Source organism: Vicia villosa, linkage group LG3 (genome assembly GCF_029867415.1).
Source record: "Vicia villosa cultivar HV-30 ecotype Madison, WI linkage group LG3, Vvil1.0, whole genome shotgun sequence".
Classification (NCBI taxonomy): Eukaryota; Viridiplantae; Streptophyta; class Magnoliopsida; order Fabales; family Fabaceae; genus Vicia; species Vicia villosa.
Window position 1 is genome coordinate 122,909,689 of NC_081182.1, and position 21,925 is coordinate 122,931,613.

Genomic DNA, 21,925 nt, shown 5'->3' on the forward strand with positions numbered 1-21,925 from the left:
TCTAGCAAAGCAAGAACAAACTTGTGGTCAATAGAAGACTCGGCTATCCTGCTAATCGGACCGAAACCAGCAACGTTCAGGTATGGCACAATGCGGTCGTCCGGAGCGATGGTAGCGTGACTACGAGTGCGAAAACGTTGAGCGTTCTGAAAAGAGTCAGTATGCCAAAAAAAATCAGTTAGTTGATCAGGGACAGTTGCATGATTTTAAAGTAATACTAATATACTTACGTAGGTAGCGATGTTCTGGGGGGTTCCTCTGTGTGTTTCGCCCATTGTTAGGAGAGACATGGTTGAAGGATGTAAATTCGTAAGCTGATTACAAAAGGATTGATGTTAGAGTAGGTGAGTGATAATGGTGAGGTTTCTCCAGAATTCTAAGGGCTTTATATATTCATGAGGCAAAAAACGGTAACATCCTGCATGCTGGACATGTCAACACATCCATAAGTGCTAGGTGTTGCTTCTGCAAAAATTGTTGGCATGCATGCAGTCAAACTTTCGGTGGCAAGGCATGGTGTCATGCATGCAGCTCAGAACTAGGTGACAGCTCGGGTAGCATGCATGCAGGAGTAGGAGGAATCCTGGCAGGAATCTTATCAGGAATCTTATCAGGAATCGTATCAGAAATTTTTGCAGGCGCATGCTGGTTAACAGTAACTCCTTTCATGAATCGTTTCAGCAATTGCTGCAGGCCCATGCTAGTTAACAGTAACTGCTTTCAGACGCATGCAGGTGGGGACCATGTGGGACCAGGAGTGGTCCACACCAACTACATATGCGCCATTCCATTTGGCCTTTTTTTTTAAATCCTTCTTATGCGCCAAATGAAATGGCGCCTTCCAGTAAACAAAAAGCACTAATGCGCCAAATGGAATGGCGCATTAGAAGGGACCTTTTTTTTTTTCAAAATTAGGGTTTTCGTTTTTGGACCTGCATGCAAAACCCTAGATGAAACCCTGATGAAGAAATGGACCTAAGGCAAGACGTCCATGCCTCTATAAATTAGGGTTTCGTGCGCATCAGTACCCACACTGAAAAATGAGATCTCGAATAAGGCCAGATAGCTCGCACCGGACTTCTGAGCCTCCACCACCTGTGAGGCGTCTGGTCTATCAACCGGACGTTCGTAGAAGGAACGAATATGTTATCTACTCTGCCGTCAAACCTCCGATGCAGGTGATGTTTTGGAATATCCAAACCATGGACCAGCTTAAGAGAAACATCCTTAGGTTTTTGGACGGGGAGTGCAGTCCAGGCGAACAAATCAGATCTATCAAGAGACTTCGAACAAGGGGAGGTGTTTTTCTCGAAAGGCAACGTTGGTGGGAGACTATGGAAGACGACATCCAATGCACTCTAATGATGGAGGACAGAGAAGACATTGTTTTAACCGTTGTTATATCCTAGGCGCTACAGTTTCTATATCATTTCAGTAACTTCTGTACCGTTCAATTAAATGCTCTTAGCATATCTGTACCTTTCAATTAAATGTTGTTAACATATTTCAATGAAATGATATTTTTTTGTTACAAAGTTTCCAATTATTATTTAAGTTATTAATAATTAACAATAAAATTTCCCTCTGCCTTGCACCCGCTATAAATAGAAGTGTGTGTGTGGAGTTGAAGTACTAACTCTTCTTTCAATCATAGTGTAAACACTTAAAAATGAACTCTGTTTGGGCTGTGGTCTTCTTTGAGGAAGGTAGTCACATGCGGGTTTGCCTTAACCCTCACTGGAATTTCCAGAGAATTGTTAGAGCCATCAACACTGGGTTTCGTCAACTAGATGGTCCAACCAGAAAAGTTAAACAGCTAGATTACCGATGTCCATACATTACGTTGACTGATAATAACCCTGAAGGCACGTACATGTATTATTGGGATCGTGTGAAAGACGATGTGGACGTGGATCTAATGTTTTGGACACACAGTGGAGAAGTTAACCGAGGCGTTGAAGATCCCCTTGTTATTGCAGTGACACTTGAGTAGTTTAGATTAACTGTTGTTTTATTTGTTGCAAAGAGTGAGCGTGTACTACCAGTTGTTCTGTGTTCTTTTCTCTTCTTTTCTATTCTGCAACTTAACATCGTGATTTACCGATGGTTTTGTGTTGTCAACGCAGGGTCATTGAATTAAAATAAATGTGGTTGTTGTGTTAGTTGTTTTCGTCTGGACAATATTTACCCTAGCGGACGTGTAAAATAATTAACATACATATAATTGGTAATTTATATACGTAATTATTAACTATATTTATAATTAGTAATATATATTATTAAAATACATATAATTATTAATTACAATATTTACATTTATTAAATAAAATATATATACGTAATTATTATTTAAAATATATATACGTAATTATTATTTAAAATATATATACGTAATTATTATTTATATATAAACAGACCTAGATCAGTGTGTCTGTCTTTTGTAATCAATTCGGAATCTGGTGGCAGACATAGATCAGTGTGTCTGTCTTGTATAATCAATTCGGAATCTGGTGGCAGACCTAGATCAGTGTGTTTGTCTTTTACAATCAATACGGAATCCTATTGCAGACCTAGATCAGTGTGCCTGTCTTTTATAATCAATTCGGAAGATAGTGGCAGACCTATACTAGTGGGTCTGTAAGAACCACCATATATTAACATAAATATATATATATATTTATATATATATATATATATATAAATAAATATTTATATATGTATAAATAAAGATATATATATATATATATATATATATATATTTATAAATATATATATATATATATATATATATATATATATATATATATATCTTTATTTATGCATATATAAATATTTATATATATATATATATGTACATATATATACATATATATATATATGCATGTATATATATGTACATATATATATATATATATAAATATTTATATATGCATAAATAAAGATATATATATATATATATATATATATATATATATATAAATAAATATTTATATATGCATAAATAAAGATATATATATATATATATATATTTATATATATATATATAAATATTGCAGAACTAGCTGCCAGATAGGGTTGCATGCATGCTCTGCCTAGGGGAATCGTTACAGGAATCTTATCAGGAATCCTTTCAGACGCGTGATGGGGTACAGGACATAGATCAGCGTGTCTATGTGTTGAGATAATGCAAGGACGTAAGAAGCACAATTTATAAGACATCCAATATATACTAAACAATACAACTCACACCAACAATTTTACCTAATCTGACTTGAGCTTACAACACCCACACACTTTCCCCTCCAAAATGACTTCATCTACCCAGTACCTTGTGCATGCCCATCTAAACGGTGAGACTTACACTCATGAGATAGCCGGTTTTGTGATGAGAAACACTCAGGTTGTACCATTGTTGTTGAGCAAAAGAGCAACATTTTCATACTTCATTCAGCGACTATACTCTAAGATTGCAATGGGTCCTATTGCAAGCGTTTTTTACCAATGTCCCTCTTTCAATGAAGACAACACCGTCAAGTTTTACGAGATGGAGATTGCCACTGACGAAGACTTGCAAGATATGTTTACCAACCACGAATACTCTGGGTTGGATTCCTTCGAGTTGTACGTTACTCTTCAGGTTGAGACACAAGAAACTCATGTTGTCCAATCACAAGTTATTGACCCACCAATCAACGAGCAAGACGAGGTTGACGTCATAGACGAGGAAGAAGATGATCTGGAAACTGAATTTGACGACATGGTCAACGAGGAATCCGACGACGAGCAACAAACGTTGGTGCCTCCAGCTCATGCGTACGCACCTCCAGCACATATGAGTAACTTGAACCTGCAAGGTGACGAACCATCATCTGACATCTTCTTCACACCCTACATCCAAAATGACGAAGAATTAAAGGAAGGAGACAAGTTTCCTTCTAAGGAGGCTTGTCTGAGAAGAATAAAAAAATGGCACATGGCGAACAACGTTGATTTTGAAGTAGACCTTTCAAACCTGGAACGGTATGTAATCACTTGTAAAAATCCAGAGTGCGGGTTCAGACTGTTGGCTTCTTATAGGAAGAGAAGTAATGCATGGAAAATAGGGTCGATTACGCAGAAACACACGTGTGTCAACCCTAACAATTCCCAGGATCATACAAAACTCAGTGCCGATCTTATATGTCAGGAGATCTTGCCTCTCATAAGCTCTGATCCGTCTCTGAAGGTTAAAAATATAATATCACACATCGTTACAACCTTCAACTACACTTCATCTTACAGAAAGGCGTGGGTTGCAAAAACAAAGGCAATTGAGACAGTCTACGGCAACTGGGAGGAGTCATACAAAATTCTTCCCCGATACCTCAATGCGCTACATAGTTACGCACCTGGCACTGTTACTATTCTAGAGACACTGCCCGCGCATGCCCCGGATGGAAACCCTGTCCAAGGAAACGGAATATTCCATCGGCTTTTTTGGGCGTTCAAACCTTGCGTCCGAGGTTTTGCACACTGTAAACCCATACTTCAAATTGATGGGACATGGTTATACGGCAAATACAAAGGAACCATGCTCATGGCGGTTGCACAAGACGGGAACAGCAACATATTTCCAGTGGCATTTGCTATCGTCGAAGGTGAAACTGCGGCGGCTTGGAGTTTCTTTCTAAGGAACCTCCGAGAACATTGTTAGAACAAGATTTGTTCTTATCAATTATCTTAGTTTTGATGATAACAATAATATGAATTTTGCTTAAGATAATATGGTACTCTAATCCAATGCAATTTCCCTTTCAGGAATTATATATAAAGAGTACGCATAATTCAGCGCTCAGAAGTTGTGTCTCAAATGGTTCAGCATGCAACATCAGAACATGGTCTGGCAAGACATCAGAAGATGGTCGAAGCAGAATCAGAACATGGGTCTATGGAAGCATCAGAAGAACATGAGATCAGAAGCACTGAAGATCAGAAGATGGTATCACGCAACATAAGCACTTCAAGATCAGAAGATCAGAAGATGCTATGCACCAAGCTGTTTTGACTCTGATGATATTAAAATGTCGTATTCACAAACATCAGATCAGAAGGAAGTACAGGTGGCAGACTACGCTGACTGACAAAAGGAACGTTAAAGCTACTAAAGGCAACGTCAGTAGACACAGCGTGAACAAGGCTCGAGGTAGTTGACAAAAGCGTATAACATTAAATGCAATGCTGTACGGAACACGCAAAGCATTAAATGCACTCAACGGTCATCTTCTCAACGCCTATAAATATGAAGTTCTGATGAGAAGCAAGGTTAACCAATCCTTAACAACTCTGAACGAAAATAAACTTGCTGAAACGCTATTCAATCAAAGCTCAGAATCTTCATCAACTCACTACATTGCTGTTGTAATATCTTAGTGAGATTAAGCTTAAACGATAAGAGAAATATCACAGTTTGTGATTATAGCTTTTAAGAAGCATTTGTAAACTCTTGAATAGATTACATTAAGTTGTAAGGAACTAGAGTGATCGTGTGATCAGTATACTCTAGGAAGTCTTAGCAGTTGGCTGAGCAGTTTGTAACTAGAGTGATCAGGTTGATCAGTAGACTCTAGAAAAGTCTTAGAAGTTGTCTAAGCAGTGTTCCTGGAGTGATCAAGTTGTGATCTGTAGACTCTGGAAGACTTAGTCGTGGACTAAGTGGAAAACCATTGTAATCCGTGCGATTAGTGGATTAAATCCTCAGGTTGAGGTAAATCATCTCTGCGGGGGTGGACTGGAGTAGCTTCGTTAACAGCGAACCAGGATAAAAATAATTGTGCAATTTATTTTTATCGTCCAAGATTTAAAGTCACACTTATTCAATCCCCCCCCCCCCTTTCTAAGTGTTTTTCTATCCTTCAATTGGCATCAGAGCGCCGGTTCTAAGGTGCAAGCACTTAACCGTGTTTAGAAAAGATTCAGGAAGAGAAAAACGCTTCATTTAAAAGATGGCTGGTGAAACTCCAACAAATCCACCTGCATCTACATCTGGCTCTGCTGAGCAATACAACGGTAACAATGGTTATACAAGACCGCCGGTATTTGAGGGTGAAAACTTTGAATACTGGAAAGATAAACTGGAAAGTTACTTTCTTGTTCTAGATGGTGATCTATGGGATCTTCTGATGGATGGTTACAAACATCCAGTAAATGCCAGAGGCGTAAAGCTGACAAGGCAAGAAATGAATGATGATCAAAAGAAGCATTTCAGGAATCATCATAAATGCAGAACTGTTTTGCTGAATGCTATTTCTCATGTTGAGTATGAGAAAATATCAAACAGGGAAACAGCCTATGATATATATGAATCCTTGAAAATGACTCATGAAGGAAATGCTCAAGTCAAGGAGACAAAAGCTCTAGCCTTAATCCAGAAGTATGAAGCCTTCAAGATGGAGGATGATGAAGACATTGAAAAGATGTTTTCGAGATTTCAAACTCTGACTGCTGGATTGAGAGTTCTTGACAAAGGATACACCAAGGCTGATCATGTAAAGAAGATCATCAGAAGCTTACCCAGAAGATGGGGTCCGATGGTGACTGCATTCAAGATTGCGAAGAATCTGAATGAAGTTTCTTTGGAAGAGCTTATCAGTGCCTTGAGAAGTCATGAAATAGAGCTGGACGCAAATGAGCCTCAAAAGAAAGGTAAGTCTATTGCATTAAAATCAAATATCAAGAAATGCACTAACGCTTTTCAGGCCAAAGAAGAAGATCCTGAAGAATCAGAATCTGAAGAAGAAGATGAACTGTCCATGATTTCCAGAAGGGTAAATCAACTCTGGAAGAGCAAGCAAAGGAAGTTCAGAGGCTTCAGAAGTTCAAAGAGATTTGAACATGGAGAATCTTCTGATGACAGAAGATCTGACAAGAAGAAGGTCATGTGCTATGAATGCAATGAACCAGGAAACTTCAGGAATGAATGTCCAAATCTTCAGAAGGAGAATCCCAAGAAGAAGTTTCATAAGAAGAAAGGTCTTATGGCAACCTGGGATGAGTCAGAAGATGATTCAGAAGATGAGCAGGCTAACTGTGCGCTGATGGCGACAGAAGATGACGGATCAGAATCTACATCAGAATCAGATTCTGAAGAGGTATTTTCTGAACTTACTAGAGATGAGTTAGTTTCCGGATTAACTGAACTTCTGGAATCCAAGTCTCAGATTTGTATTAAATACAAAAAGCTGAAAAAGCTATTTGAATTTGAAACAAAGAGGCTTGAATTGGAAAATTCTGAATTGAAAGATAAACTTTTAAAATTATCCAATGATGTTGGATCTCCTTCTAATTCAGAAAAATCCACTCCTAGTCTAAACCATATTCTGAAAGAATATGATTTAAGTTTCAGGAAGTTCTTATCTAGAAGTATTGGCAGAAGTCAGCTAGCTTCTATGATATATGCCGTATCTGGAAACAAAAGAGTTGGCATTGGTTATGAGGGTGAAACCCCATACAAACTTGAACCTGTTGATGAAATGAAACTCACATACAAGCCATTGTATGATCAGTTCAAGTATGGCCACTCTCATGATATTAGGCACACTTCACATGCACAAAGTTTTCACATAACACACTCCAAGAAGCATGTGACACAACCTAGGAAATATCATGAAACTCATATTAAAAAATATCATGCTGTTCCTCCTATTGCTTATAATGTCAAACCCAAGTTCAATCAGAACTTGAGAAAATCTAACAAGAAAGGACCCAAGAAAATGTGGGTACCTAAGGATAAGATTATTCCTATCGCAGATATCCTTGGCTGCAAGAAGGACAAAGCACAACATGTCATGGTACCTGGACTCTGGATGCTCACGACACATGACAGGAAGAAGGTCTATGTTCCAAGACCTGGTGCTTAAGTCTGGAGGAGAAGTCAAGTTTGGAGGAGATCAGAAGGGCAAGATAATTGGCTCTGGAACTATAAAGTCTGGTAACTCTCCTTCCATTTCTAATGTACTTCTTGTAGAAGGATTAACTCATAACCTCTTATCTATCAGTCAATTAAGTGACAATGGTTATGATATAATCTTCAATCAAAAGTCTTGCAAGGCTATAAATCAGAAGGATGGCTCAATCCTATTTACAGGCAAGAGGAAGAACAACATTTATAAGACAGATCTGCAAGATCTTATGAGTCAGAAGGTGACTTGTCTTATGTCTGTTTCTGAAGAGCAGTGGGTCTGGCACAGGAGATTAGGTCATGCTAGTTTGAGAAAGATCTCTCAGATTAACAAACTGAATCTTGTCAGAGGACTCCCTAATCTGAAATTCAAATCAGATGCTCTTTGTGAAGCATGTCAGAAGGGCAAGTTCTCCAAACCTGCATTCAAGTCTAAGAATGTTGTTTCTACCTCAAGGCCATTAGAACTCTTGCACATTGATCTGTTTGGACCAGTCAAAACAGCATCTGTCAGAGGAAAGAAATATGGATTAGTCATCGTAGATGATTATAGTCGCTGGACGTGGGTAAAATTCTTGAAACACAAGGATGAGACTCATTCAGTGTTCTTTGATTTCTGCATTCAGAGTCAATCTGAAAAAGAGTGTAAAATCATAAAGGTCAGAAGTGATCATGGTGGTGAATTTGAGAACAGATCCTTTGAAGAATTCTTCAAAGAAAATGGTATTGCCCATGATTTCTCTTGTCCTAGAACTCCACAGCAAAATGGGGTTGTAGAACGAAAGAATAGGACTCTGCAAGAAATGGCCAGAACCATGATCAATGAAACCAATATGGCTAAGCATTTCTGGGCAGAAGCAATAAACACTGCATGCTATATTCAGAATAGAATCTCTATTAGACCTATTCTAAATAAGACTCCCTATGAATTGTGGAAGAATAGAAAGCCCAACATTTCATATTTCCATCCTTTTGGATGTGTATGCTTTATTCTGAACACTAAAGATCATCTTGGTAAATTTGATTCCAAAGCTCAAAAATGTTTCCTTCTTGGATATTCTGAACGCTCAAAAGGCTACAGAGTATACAATACTGAAACATTGATTGTGGAAGAATCAATCAATATCAGGTTTGATGATAAGCTTGGTTCTGAAAAACCAAAGCAAGTTGATAATTTTGCAGGTTATGATATTGACATATCAGAAGTTGTTGAGCCAAGAAGCAATGCATCAGAAGCAGAGCTTCTCAGAAGCAAAGAATCTGAAGATCAAGTATCAGCTTCTCTGGAGGATCTAAGTATTTCTGAAGAACCATCTGTCAGAAGATCATCTAGACTCATCTCTGGTCATTCAGAAGATGTCATTCTTGGAAAGAAGGATGATCCAATCAGAACAAGAGCATTCCTTAAGAACAATGCAGACTGTCAATTAGGTCTTGTATCTTTGATCGAGCCAACTTCTGTTGATCATGCTCTAGAAGATCCAGACTGGATAATTGCTATGCAAGAAGAACTGAATCAGTTTACAAGGAATGATGTTTGGGATCTTGTTCCTAGACCAGATGGATTCAATATAATTGGTACAAAATGGGTCTTCAGAAACAAGCTCAGTGAGAAAGGTGAAGTGGTAAGAAATAAAGCCAGACTGGTGGCTCAGGGTTATAGTCAGCAAGAAGGGATTGACTATACAGAAACCTTTGCACCAGTAGCCAGGTTAGAGTCTATTCGTCTATTAATTTCTTTTGCCACTCAACATAACATCACTCTCTATCAGATGGATGTTAAGAGTGCCTTCTTAAATGGTTATATAGATGAAGAAGTTTATGTCCATCAACCTCCTGGTTTTGAAGACTCTATGTCTCCGAATCATGTGTTTAAACTAAAGAAATCATTATATGGATTGAAGCAAGCTCCCAGAGCTTGGTATGAACGCTTAAGTTCTTTCCTTCTAGATAATGGTTTCACTAGAGGAAAAGTGGACACTACTCTCTTTTGTAAAACCTTTGAAAAGGATATTTTAATCTGTCAAATATATGTAGATGATATTATTTTTGGAACATCTAATGCTACACTTGGAAAGGAGTTTGCTAAGTCTATGCAGGCTGAGTTTGAAATGAGCATGATGGGAGAACTCAAGTATTTCCTTGGAATACAAATAAATCAAACATCAGAAGGAACATATGTTCACCAAACCAAGTATGTGAAGGAACTTCTGAAGAAGTTTAATCTTCTGGACTGCAAAGAAGCCAAAACTCCTATGCATCCAACATGCATCCTAGGTAAGGATGAGGTAAGTAAGAAGGTAGATCAGAAGTTATACAGAGGTATGATTGGATCTCTTCTATATTTGACTGCTTCTAGACCTGACATTCTGTTCAGTGTTTGTTTGTGTGCTAGATTCCAATCAGATCCTAGAGAATCTCATTTAACTGCTGTTAAGAGAATTCTAAGGTATCTGAAAGGTACTACTAATGTTGGTTTAGTTTACAGAAAATCTAAAGAATACAACTTAGTAGGATTCTGTGATGCTGATTATGCTGGAGACAGAATTGAAAGAAAAAGTACTTCAGGAAGTTGCCAATTTCTTGGAAGTCATTTGATCTCTTGGTATAGCAAGAAGCAAGCAACTATTGCTCTATCAACAACAGAAGCAGAATATGTCGCTGCTGCTGGCTGTAGTACACAGATGCTCTGGATGAAGAGTCAGTTGGAAGATTATCAGATATTTGAGAGTAACATTCCTATATTCTGTGATAATACTTCTGCTATATGTTTATCTAAGAATCCTATTCTTCATTCAAAAGCTAAACATATTGAGATTAAACATCATTTCATAAGGGACTATGTTCAGAAGGGTGTTATTTCTTTAAACTTTGTGGATACAGACCATCAATGGGCTGATATCTTTACAAAACCCCTGGCTGAAGATAGGTTTAAATTCATTCTGAAGAACATCAGTATGGATCTATGCCCAGAATGAGAAGATGAGAAGTTCTTATATATGAGTATCCTCTGAAATGAAATGTGATTTTCCAATCAGAAGTTCTGATTGAAATCTTTTAGAAATTATGATTCGGTTATTACTAACGTTTCATTGTCTAAGTTGATTCAGAACCTCTTTTAAAGCAAAACAGCTGTTACGTTTTATCTCGGGATGGTAAACCTGTAGTTACTATTCATGGATAAACGTGCGTGCAGTTGAAGGGACACCGACCATAGGTAACTGTGCTAGTCACCTCATTTGTCTTTATTATCTCTCCTCACGTCACGTAACATTAAATGCTAGTCATCATTCGTTTCACGTTGTTTTCTTTTAAATACTCTTCAAAATGGTTTTTGGTTTCCTATCTCTTTGTTTTCCTCTTAAAGTTTTTTTTCTTCTCTCTCTCTCTCTCTCTCGTTTTTCACTTCTTCTCTCAAAACCTAGCGTTCACCCTAAGCCTGTTGTAGCTCCATGACTCAAAGGCGACAGATCTCTGTGCATCTCGGGATGGCTCTTCTAATACCTCTCAAGTCAGATCCTTCTTTGATGTTGTTATCAACTTTCATCCAAAGACAGAAAACTTTCTTGAGTTGTGGGAAGATAGGCTCAACGTCTATGTTGAGGGAAAGCCCCGTTTGCAACATTAGCTCTCTGTCTGTGAACTGTCCCTCACTTCCTCCTTGGTTCTGGGATCTCTCCTACAGTGGAGGTTTCAGTCTGGAAGACAAGAAGTCCTCCGGGATTCTTGATGGGTTGACACAGAGCGTGTCTAGCTAGGGTTCTGTTTTTAATTTTTGTAGTAATTTCCTCTTTGGAAATTCTACTTTGTATTTGCTAGGAATGTTTCTCATCCTGTTAAACATAGGAACCTTTTGTAATATCTTTTGATTATCAATGAAAAGTTTCTTTGTGTTTTACATTCCAGTAAATGTCTTCTTTTGTCGTTTTTTACATCTGAATCTTTTTAAATATTCTTTTTGATGTTATGACAAAAAGGGGGAGAAGATAAATGATAAATGATTTGATTAAATCTATCAGTTGCTGGGTAAAGAGGCTCCCACACATTCACTAACAAGAACTGCAAGTTCTATATGGTTTAAGTGTTTTGCAGGTACAGAGAAGTGAAGTGAATCTTCAGAAGCAAACACTAGAAGCAAAACCATAAGAAGCGTTATTCTGTAAAAGGAATAAGCTCTTGGAAACTGAAGCAAGCTGAGTGCTGTCAAGCTTCAGAGATCAGAAGCAAGAAAGAAGAATGAATCAGAAGCACTGATAATAGAATTTGAATATCATTGTCTATCCTGTTCTGACAAAATTCTATTTGCTCTGATACATATAATGTTATGGCTCTGATACATTATTTGCTCTGATACATTATTTCAGCCTATATGGCTCTGATACATATAATGTGTTCAAACATACATTTTATGTTCTAACTCGTTCATGCTAACTTTTGTCGTTTAGTTTTTGTTCTGTAACATTTCAGGATGTAGAGATGCTCTGATGATGCTCTGGTACATTCAACAATGTTCTGATACAAATCTAGCATGAAGTGATGTTGGTAGACATTCAAAGTTCTGAAGCTATCCGAGGGAAGCAGAAATCAGAAGATGTGAATGTTCTAAAAGATCCAGAAAACTCAAGTTCTGAAGCTATCCGAGGGAAGCAGAAATCAGAAGATGTGAATGTTCTAAAAGATCCAGAAAATTCAAGTTCTGAAGCTGTCCTGAATGGAAGCAGAAGTCAGAAGCTGTGAATGTTCTGAAGATCAAAGAAATTCAAGTTCTGAAGCTGTCCACGATGGAAGCAGGAATCAGAAGCTGTGAGTGTTCTAAGGATCTAAAGAAATTCAAGTTCTGAAGCTGTCCAATGGAAGCAGAAGTCAGAAGCTATGAACTCTCTGAAGGCAGAAGCTTATATGATCGTCTCTACCGAAATAATCAGGGAAGTCTTTTATCAAAGTTCTTCGAGTATTTATTTCAGGGGGAGATTATTTATCTCAGGGGGAGATTGTTAATCTCAGGGGGAGACATATTCATATGCTTATGCTATAGCTGTGTAATTTGTCTTTTGCCGTCTACTCTTTCTGATCGCAAATTCATATCATTTATATATGTTTTTGTCATCATCAAAAAGGGGGAGATTGTTAGAACAAGATTTGTTCTTATCAATTATCTTAGTTTTGATGATAACAATAATATGAATTTTGCTTAAGATAATATGGTACTCTAATCCAATGCAATTTCCCTTTCAGGAATTATATATAAAGAGTACGCATAATTCAGCGCTCAGAAGTTGTGTCTCAAATGGTTCAGCATGCAACATCAGAACATGGTCTGGCAAGACATCAGAAGATGGTCGAAGCAGAATCAGAACATGGGTCTATGGAAGCATCAGAAGAACATGAGATCAGAAGCACTGAAGATCAGAAGATGGTATCACGCAACAGAAGCACTTCAAGATCAGAAGATCAGAAGATGCTATGCACCAAGCTGTTTTGACTCTGATGATATTAAAATGTCGTATTCACAAACATCAGATCAGAAGGAAGTACAGGTGGCAGACTACGCTGACTGACAAAAGGAACGTTAAAGCTACTAAAGGCAACGTCAGTAGACACAGCGTGAACAAGGCTCGAGGTAGTTGACAAAAGCGTATAACATTAAATGCAATGCTGTACGGAACACGCAAAGCATTAAATGCACTCAACGGTCATCTTCTCAACGCCTATAAATATGAAGTTCTGATGAGAAGCAAGGTTACGAACTTACACCAATTCTTAACAACTCTGAACGAAAATAAACTTGCTGAAACGCTATTCAATCAAAGCTCAGAATCTTCATCAACTCACTACATTGCTGTTGTAATATCTTAGTGAGATTAAGCTTAAACGATAAGAGAAATATCACAGTTTGTGATTATAGCTTTTAAGAAGCATTTGTAAACTCTTGAATAGATTACATTAAGTTGTAAGGAACTAGAGTGATCGTGTGATCAGTATACTCTAGGAAGTCTTAGCAGTTGGCTGAGCAGTTTGTAACTAGAGTGATCAGGTTGATCAGTAGACTCTAGAAAAGTCTTAGAAGTTGTCTAAGCAGTGTTCCTGGAGTGATCAAGTTGTGATCTGTAGACTCTGGAAGACTTAGTCGTGGACTAAGTGGAAAACCATTGTAATCCGTGCGATTAGTGGATTAAATCCTCAGGTTGAGGTAAATCATCTCTGCGGGGGTGGACTGGAGTAGCTTCGTTAACAGCGAACCAGGATAAAAATAATTGTGCAATTTATTTTTATCGTCCAAGATTTAAAGTCACACTTATTCAATCCCCCCCCTTTCTAAGTGTTTTTCTATCCTTCAAACATGTTGCTCCCCAGCCTGACATATGTTTAATCTCTGATAGGCACGCTTCCATAGAGAGTGCTTACAATAATCCAGCGAACGGATGGCATGACCCCCCTTCAAAACACGTCTATTGTATTCGCCACATCGCCCAAAACTTCATGCGGGAGATCAAGGACAGACATCTAAGAAAGGCCCTAGTCAATGCTGGTTATGCATTGACCCAACCCACATTCCAGCATTATCGGAGTGAGATTGTAATGACAAATCCAGAGGCAGGTACTTGGGTAGATAATCTTTCCAGGGACAAATGGACAAGGGCTTACGACAATGGCGTGCGATGGGGCCATATGACAACCAATCTCGTGGAATCCGTGAATGGCGTTTTCAAAGGCATTCGTAACCTTCCAATCACAGCACTGGTGGAGGCCACATACTTTAGGATGGCTTCACTCTTCTCAACAAGAGGCAGGAGATGGGGTGATGTTAGGCAAGCTGGTCAACTATTAAGTGATAGTTGCATGAAATTTATGCAACAACAATCGGCAAAAGCAAACACTCACCAAGTAACTTCTTTCAACCGATTCAATCGCACGTTCAGTGTGCGCGAGACAATTGACCACAATGAGGGACTGCCAAGGCAACAATATAGGGTTCTTCTTGACGAAGATTGGTGCGACTGTGGAAGGTTTCAAGCTTTTCGTATGCCTTGCTCACACGTCATAGCTGCATGTGCGTATGCCCACCGCGACGCTATATCACTACTGTCTCCGATTTACAAGACTCAGACATTGCTCAGAGTTTACAGTGTTGCGTTTCCTGTGGTGGCCAAGGAGGAATACTGGCCTGAGTATGATGGAGAGGTAGTTTGGCACAACGACGCAATGCGGCGAAAGAAAAAAGGGCGTCCCAATAGTACACGGATTAGAACCGAAATGGACGTCCGCGACAAAATGGAACGAAAATGCAGCATTTGCCGTCAGGTGGGGCACAATATAAAAAGATGCCCTAATCGTGGCTCGACATCGTCGCAAGTTTAGTATAATCTGTATTTTTTTTTAATGCAATGTATCAGTTTCGCTTACCACCTCTTGTAACCGTTCATCGGTCTTTCATCAATAAATTGAGCTTTAGTAAAAAACCGATATCGATAACGCATACATTACATTATTTAGGGTTAATAAGATTTTTACGAACTCGATTTATTAGACGTTTTTACGAAAATAATAGACCGAAATCGAAAACGGTACGCGAAAATACCCGAAACGGGTTAATTTTGAAAAAAAAATGGCCCACGCATAGGAGCCAATTGGTTTGGCGCCTATGTGTTAATACATGGCCATATGCGCCATTTCAAATGGCTTGCAAATTCTTGCCCTAATTTTTCTTCTTTTGCGGCAAATGGTTTGGCTTGTGTGACATGCATGCGCCATTTCATTTGACGCATTCTCTTCCAGTATGTCCCAAACCTAGACAGTTTGGTAAATACCCCGAAAAGTTGGTTTTTTCTGTATTTTATTTATTAAACCTGGTTATTTTAATTTTTTTTCTCATTTTTGTAGATACTAGTATTGTCCAACTTTTAATTCGTTTTGTATATCATATCTTGTTTTATTTTATAATAATTTTTTATAATAATATTATTAATTTTTTATATTATACACTAAATTATAGATGTTAATACAACAATTAATCAATACGAAACAACTTTTAAATTAAAAATTATTTTAAAATTTTAAAAATAATCATAATCAAATAATTTTAATTTTTTTTAAAACTCTTATTTTTAACTTTAATTTTAAAATAAATTTTAAGATTTAAAAAAGTTGAGACAAACACTAGTTTAAAATGTTTTTATATAAAAAAAAACCCAGTTTTTTTAAAAAAAAGTACTTCCACATCTCCGAAAGCAAGTAAAATAATTATCCCATCTTCCTATCCGATCTTGTATTTTTTCCTTTTCATTTTTTCCACTTGTAACAAATATTCCACTTGTACCAAATAAGTAAATAAAAAAATAAAAAAGGTAAATTCTTTGGTATGCATGAGTTTTAATTGGCTATCAGTGTAAATTGATTTAAATTTTAATTTTTTTCAAAAATAAAATAAAATAAAAAGATGATGTGCCATTTAATACTACTACTTGATTGGACAAGGGTACTGGTATCCAACCAAATTAAGGGTACCGAGTGTTCATCGATAAATAAGTGTAGAACAACTAAAAAAAGCGAAACGACGCCGTAAAGTACGTTGAGCTTATACACTATACACAGCAACAAAGTGTTGTTGAGAGTTTGCATTCAGAGAAAGCAGCGTCAACGACAATGGAGGCGCCCCCATTTGCTCCTTCCTATTCCCCTTCTTCGCTCCTCCTTCGTCGCAAAACACCATTCTCGGCAACTAAATTCTCTCCCTCTCCCAATCTCAAAACCCGAACCAACTTCTCAATTCGTGCTTCCGCTTCTAGTGATTCTGGTTTGTTCTCTCTTTCTATCACTACCCTTTTCAAAACACTGTTTTTGTTTTCTTTTAGGGTTTTGGTTTTGTTCTAAACCCCGTTATTATTTATTTATTTATTTTAGTTGTGACTTTACTTGATTATGGTGCTGGCAATGTTCGAAGTGTTAGAAATGCTATCAAATTTCTTGGGTTTGAAATCAAAGATGTAAGCTTTTCTACTTCATTTCTTAACTGGATTGCTTTTTAGGATTTTTTTTGTTGAATCTTAAATAACTGTGGTATTGATAGGTTCAAACCCCGGAAGACATTTTGAATGCAAGTCGTTTAATCTTTCCGGGTGTAGGAGCTTTTGCACCTGCTATGGAGGTGTTAAGCAAATCTAGGTAATCTTTATTTTCCTTTTTCCCTCAATTTTTATATGAAGCATAGACATAAGAAACACGACACCGACACCAATAATAATTTGAAAAAAATGAATAAATTAAGGTCATCACAAGTGTGTGTGACTGTGTCAGTTTCAGTTACCGCCACTTTTCGGACACTGACACATGACTTAGTAATTAGTAGTAATACTATGCGTATGGGGGTTATATCTGCTAGCAGGGTTTTAAGTAGCAAGGTTTTAGCAATCGTGATCCTTAAAATAACTTAGAATTGTGGTCAAATGTGGCTGAAATTGCATTTGGAAAAACGATTATGATTTTGCACACTAAATTTTAGGCTTAATGATTGAACCAGATGCTTTATTTTGTCATTCATTTTAGTATCAATCTTTAAGCAATGTCCTAACTTTTGCAGGATGGGCGAAGCACTATGTTCATATATTGAGAAGGATCGTCCATTTTTAGGCATTTGTCTTGGTCTTCAATTACTTTTTGAATCTAGCGAGGAGAATGGAACAAGTCAGTTATAAAGTCCTCTAATATTATTATTCTTATTCTTATTATTATCATTTGATAATCCTTTAATTACTCTGAACATTTTAGTATGATGGCATAAATAGTTACCAAGATTTTCTCCAAGTAGATGTGAAATTAAACAATGCTTTTACAATTAGTCTGCTTCGAATGAGAGGAGAATCTTTTTTCTGTATTTTATTTTTTAAGGCATATTTATCTTTTGGAGTTGAAGCATCTATTGATGAGAAGATGATGGAAACTCGGTTAAAATGAATTAATCATGTGATATAAATACCCACAGGAGAAAATTAAACGGAGACTTTCTTAGGACAATTTTTCATTTTTTTTTTCAGCTAGTAAAATATATCAAATGGAAGATAGTTTGATTGAAAAGGATAGAGGAAGATCAAAGAAATTTTTTGGAAAATTGTAAAAAAGGCCTTGCTCTGATTCTGATATTAATTTTCTTTTAAGAGTAATTTACCTTTTTACACTTGTAATTGAATGGACACACATGCTTGTGAATCAGTAAAAGGTCTGGGCTTAATACCTGGAACTGTTGGGAGATTTGATTCATCTAAGGGTTTTAGAGTACCACATATTGGATGGAATGCTTTGAAAATCACAAAGGACTCGGAAATTTTGGACGATGTTGGAAACCACCATGTCTATTTTGTGCATTCTTACCGTGCCATGCCTGTACGTTTCCATTTTTCTCTAAAAGTCTCCATGTTATTTTGGTCGTCTCATTCATATTCTTTGTTTTTATGATATATGAATTATTAAAGGAAATATTTTTTCCATTTCTCAGTCAGATGATAACAAAGAGTGGGTATCCTCCACCTGCGACTATGGCGATAAATTTATAGCATCTATTAGAAGAGGAAATGTGCATGCAGTTCAGTTCCATCCAGAGAAGAGTGGAGGCAAGTTTTATCATCCTCACCAATCTGAGTTTTTTGATATTTTTCTGGTTTCTGTTTTTTCTGATTTGTGAAATGACATTTTGCAGATGTTGGTCTTTCTATTTTGAGAAGATTCTTGTATCCGAATTCAAATGTGGCAAAGGTGGCCTTCATGCCTTTTCTACGAACATCTTATGTATTACTATTATTATGATCGTTTTGACTTATGGTAACTAACCATTTGCGATATTCACTTGAAGACAGAAGACTGGTGAAGGCAAAGCTTCAAAACTTGCAAAAAGGGTAATAGTTAGGAAAATCCCTTTCTAGTTTATATTAGTTTATATGTATGCTCAGCCACGTAAATGTTTTCCTTAATTTGATTTGCTAACAAATCATTGTCTATGAAGGTGATTGCTTGTCTTGATGTGAGAGCAAATGATAATGGGGACCTTGTTGTAACCAAAGGAGACCAGTATGATGTAAGAGAAAATACAGAAGAGAATGAGGTAACAGAGATGATACACACATTTCAATAATATTTATGTTTTTTGGGGGTTTGGTTTGGATAATTAAACAGTTTTCTGTCAGTTGCTACATGAGTTCTTATTATTAAAGAGAAAATTGTATGTTTATCAATTATCACGTATGATACTGTTTTAATGGTCAGGTCAGAAATCTCGGCAAGCCAGTTGAGCTTGCTGAACAGTACTATAAAGATGGAGCTGATGAGGTAACACGTTTGACAATTTGGTCGTTTTCACAATGATTATGAAACATGTTCTTTCCCACTAATGTTCAACCTATGCATGCAGGTCAGCTTTCTAAACATCACTGGATTTCGCGACTTCCCTCTTGGTGATTTACCAATGTTGCAGGTCCGTGAAATGTGCCAAAATGGTAGTTTTTATTAGTCGGTGCTGCTAATTGCGTATTTATCCAGTATCTGTTAGGGTTTCATACTCACTATGTTTCTCCGTAGGTATTGCGATACACATCAGAAAATGTTTTTGTACCCTTAACAGTTGGGGGTGGAATTAGAGACTTTACAGATTCACAAGGAAGGTATTATTATTACTAACCTTTATGCCGAATTAATGATTATGCTCTTGTCATTTACGCTACATTTTTTCAATTAAAGTTGTCCATTTTTTTATAATTGTTTCATACAAATACCTATATTCTAGGCACTATTCTAGTTTGGAAGTAGCTGCGGAATATTTTAGGTCCGGGGCTGACAAGATATCCATTGGAAGTGATGCAGTTTATGCCGCTGAAGAATATTTAAAAACTGGAGTATAATTCAACCTATTGCTTGTTTCTACTGATATCATCTAAAAAATCATGTTTTTATTTTTTATTTTTTATCTTCTGATGTTGCAATGGCCGTCTCACATTTAGGTAAAGACAGGAAAGACCAGCTTAGAGCAGATATCAAGAGTTTATGGGAATCAGGTAACCTGAGTCTGCTTCTAATTTCCCCCCCTAAACAGTTTACCATTTATACTTGATATATGGATTTATACTTGATATATAAATTTGAATATCTATATACCTATTGTCTTTCGATTTGCAGGCAGTTGTTGTTAGTATTGATCCCCGAAGGGTTTACATAAACGATCCAAAAGACGTGCAATTCCAGACCATAAGGGTTTCAAGTCCAGGTCAAGCTCTTTTCTTTATTTTCATTTTTCTTTTCTTCCTAGAGCAGTTTGATTTTGAGATGGTATTTCGTGTAAATTAACTAACTAAATATTCAAAACATTTTATGTCTGTTTCAGGTCCAAACGGAGAAGAATACGCCTGGTATCAGTGTACAGTAAGTTTATTATACCTCTTCATTATGTTTTCTGAACATGTTCACTAAGAGAGAATGGAGATATATTTGACTACTTTCTTCCTGAAATTCTTATCTCAACACTTGTTATTCTGTTTAAGGTTAACGGGGGACGAGAGGGCCGGCCAATTGGTGCTTATGAACTAGCAAAGGCCGTCGAAGAGCTTGGTGCTGGAGAAATACTATTAAACTGCATCGACTGTGATGGTAAATCTCACTCTATATCCTTAACTAGACTTTACCATATTTTTATTCTTTATTAATAGCAACTTCTAAAAGTTGTAAATTTATAAGTTAAATGATAGGATGCAAATTCAAGAACCCTAACAAAGCTAATAAAAGCTCTAAAACTACAAGACAAATAAAACTAGGCTAAGGAAATAATGATAAAAGATAACTTTTGATTTCATTGGTTGCCCTAAAATGTGTCAAAGACACTACATATATAATGCTCCTAATGGATAACTAAGTAAAAGCCCAAAAGTTATTAAAAGCCCAACTAAAATATAATATGATTACAACTAAAATATAAATTTACACTCTATCAGAGTTTAATCTATTTTGATTATGCTTGATTTGCTGTTAAATTTCATTCACCAATGCTTACTTTGTTTATCTCTATTGTTGTCATCATCACTTCAGGTCAAGGGAAAGGATTTGATGTCGATTTAGTTAAGTTGATCTCAGATGCTGTAAACATCCCTGTGATTGCTAGTAGCGGCGCTGGCGTTCCTGACCACTTTTCCGAGGTGTTTGCTAAAACCAATGCTTCCGCCGCACTTGCTGCCGGCATTTTTCATAGAAAGGAGGTATAACTTCTATTTTATTAATTTCTTAATCCCGACGGGAACAGTTCTTGCCATTCTGAACTTTTCATAAACTGCAGGTACCTATTCAATCAGTGAAAGAACATTTGTTGAAGGAAGGCATAGAAGTCCGAATCTGATAATTTCAACATATTAGTGACAATTTTCAAGATGAACTTTGTATTAATAAGCAAACCCTGTTGTATGTTATTTATATAGCCTTCAAAATATCACCTTTCTCTCTTTAGAATGTGACATTTTTGTGTATGATCTCTCATTACCAAGTTTAATTCTATCTTTGATAATTTGGTTTTACAATATTCTTGTCCCTTATGTTACAGTTTCTGATTTTTTTCATAGTAATGTTTGAAATTGGATCTATATGATTAAGATCGGACACTTAAGAGTATTATTGAAATATCGTAATTTATGATGTTCCTACTCCCTTCAATGCAGGCCATATGCTCCCATATATTTGATTAATTTACTATGCAGCCATACATATAGCAATACATATCGTCATCCCAAGGAAATACAATCTTGGGAAGGGCAGGCGAGATGATCCATCACATGATGGAATGTTGAAGAGGGTTGATCCATCACATGATGGAATGTTGAAGAGGGTTTTGTGGTTCCCATGTGGCGATCTGATCACGAAAGCATATTAGCTTCAAACTTAAAAGGAAGAATTAGGGGTGGACAACGGTCGGTGCTGGACGGTTTCAGACCAAAAGTTGCCCACCGAACTAAGCAGATGGATTCA

General features: G+C 36.9%; 1 protein-coding gene across 2 annotated transcripts; it reads left to right on the plus strand.

The window, feature by feature from the left end:
• The first annotated feature begins 16,462 nt into the window (after window positions 1–16,462).
• Window positions 16,463–21,480, plus strand: LOC131662412 (imidazole glycerol phosphate synthase hisHF, chloroplastic). 2 transcript variants are annotated; one of them, XM_058932196.1, is made up of 19 exons: window positions 16,463–16,730; window positions 16,838–16,920; window positions 17,004–17,098; window positions 17,514–17,617; window positions 18,144–18,313; window positions 18,426–18,540; window positions 18,627–18,682; window positions 18,787–18,822; window positions 18,930–19,028; window positions 19,190–19,252; window positions 19,335–19,397; window positions 19,502–19,584; window positions 19,707–19,815; window positions 19,921–19,974; window positions 20,096–20,183; window positions 20,301–20,338; window positions 20,458–20,563; window positions 20,999–21,165; window positions 21,243–21,480. In XM_058932196.1, the coding sequence occupies exons 1-19, from the start codon at window positions 16,580–16,582 to the stop codon at window positions 21,300–21,302; spliced, it is 1,740 nt and encodes a 579-aa protein (XP_058788179.1). In that variant the 5' UTR covers window positions 16,463–16,579; the 3' UTR covers window positions 21,303–21,480. The 2 variants fall into 2 exon arrangements, with proteins under 2 accessions (XP_058788179.1, XP_058788178.1); XM_058932195.1 differs by having other exon boundaries at window positions 16,464–16,730; window positions 18,784–18,822.
• The last annotated feature ends 445 nt before the right edge of the window (window positions 21,481–21,925 follow it).

What these genes read in the sequence shown, in the direction of transcription:
- LOC131662412 (XM_058932195.1), top strand. Translation starts at nt 16,580, where the DNA reads ATGGAGGCGCCCCCATTTGCTCCTTCCTATTCCCCTTCTTCGCTCCTC. An exon ending in GAGGTGTTAAGCAAATCTAG is followed by an intron (nt 17,099 to 17,513) that starts GTAATCTTTATT and finishes TAACTTTTGCAG; the next exon opens with GATGGGCGAAGCACTATGTT. An exon ending in CCATCCAGAGAAGAGTGGAG is followed by an intron (nt 18,541 to 18,626) that starts GCAAGTTTTATC and finishes GACATTTTGCAG; the next exon opens with ATGTTGGTCTTTCTATTTTG.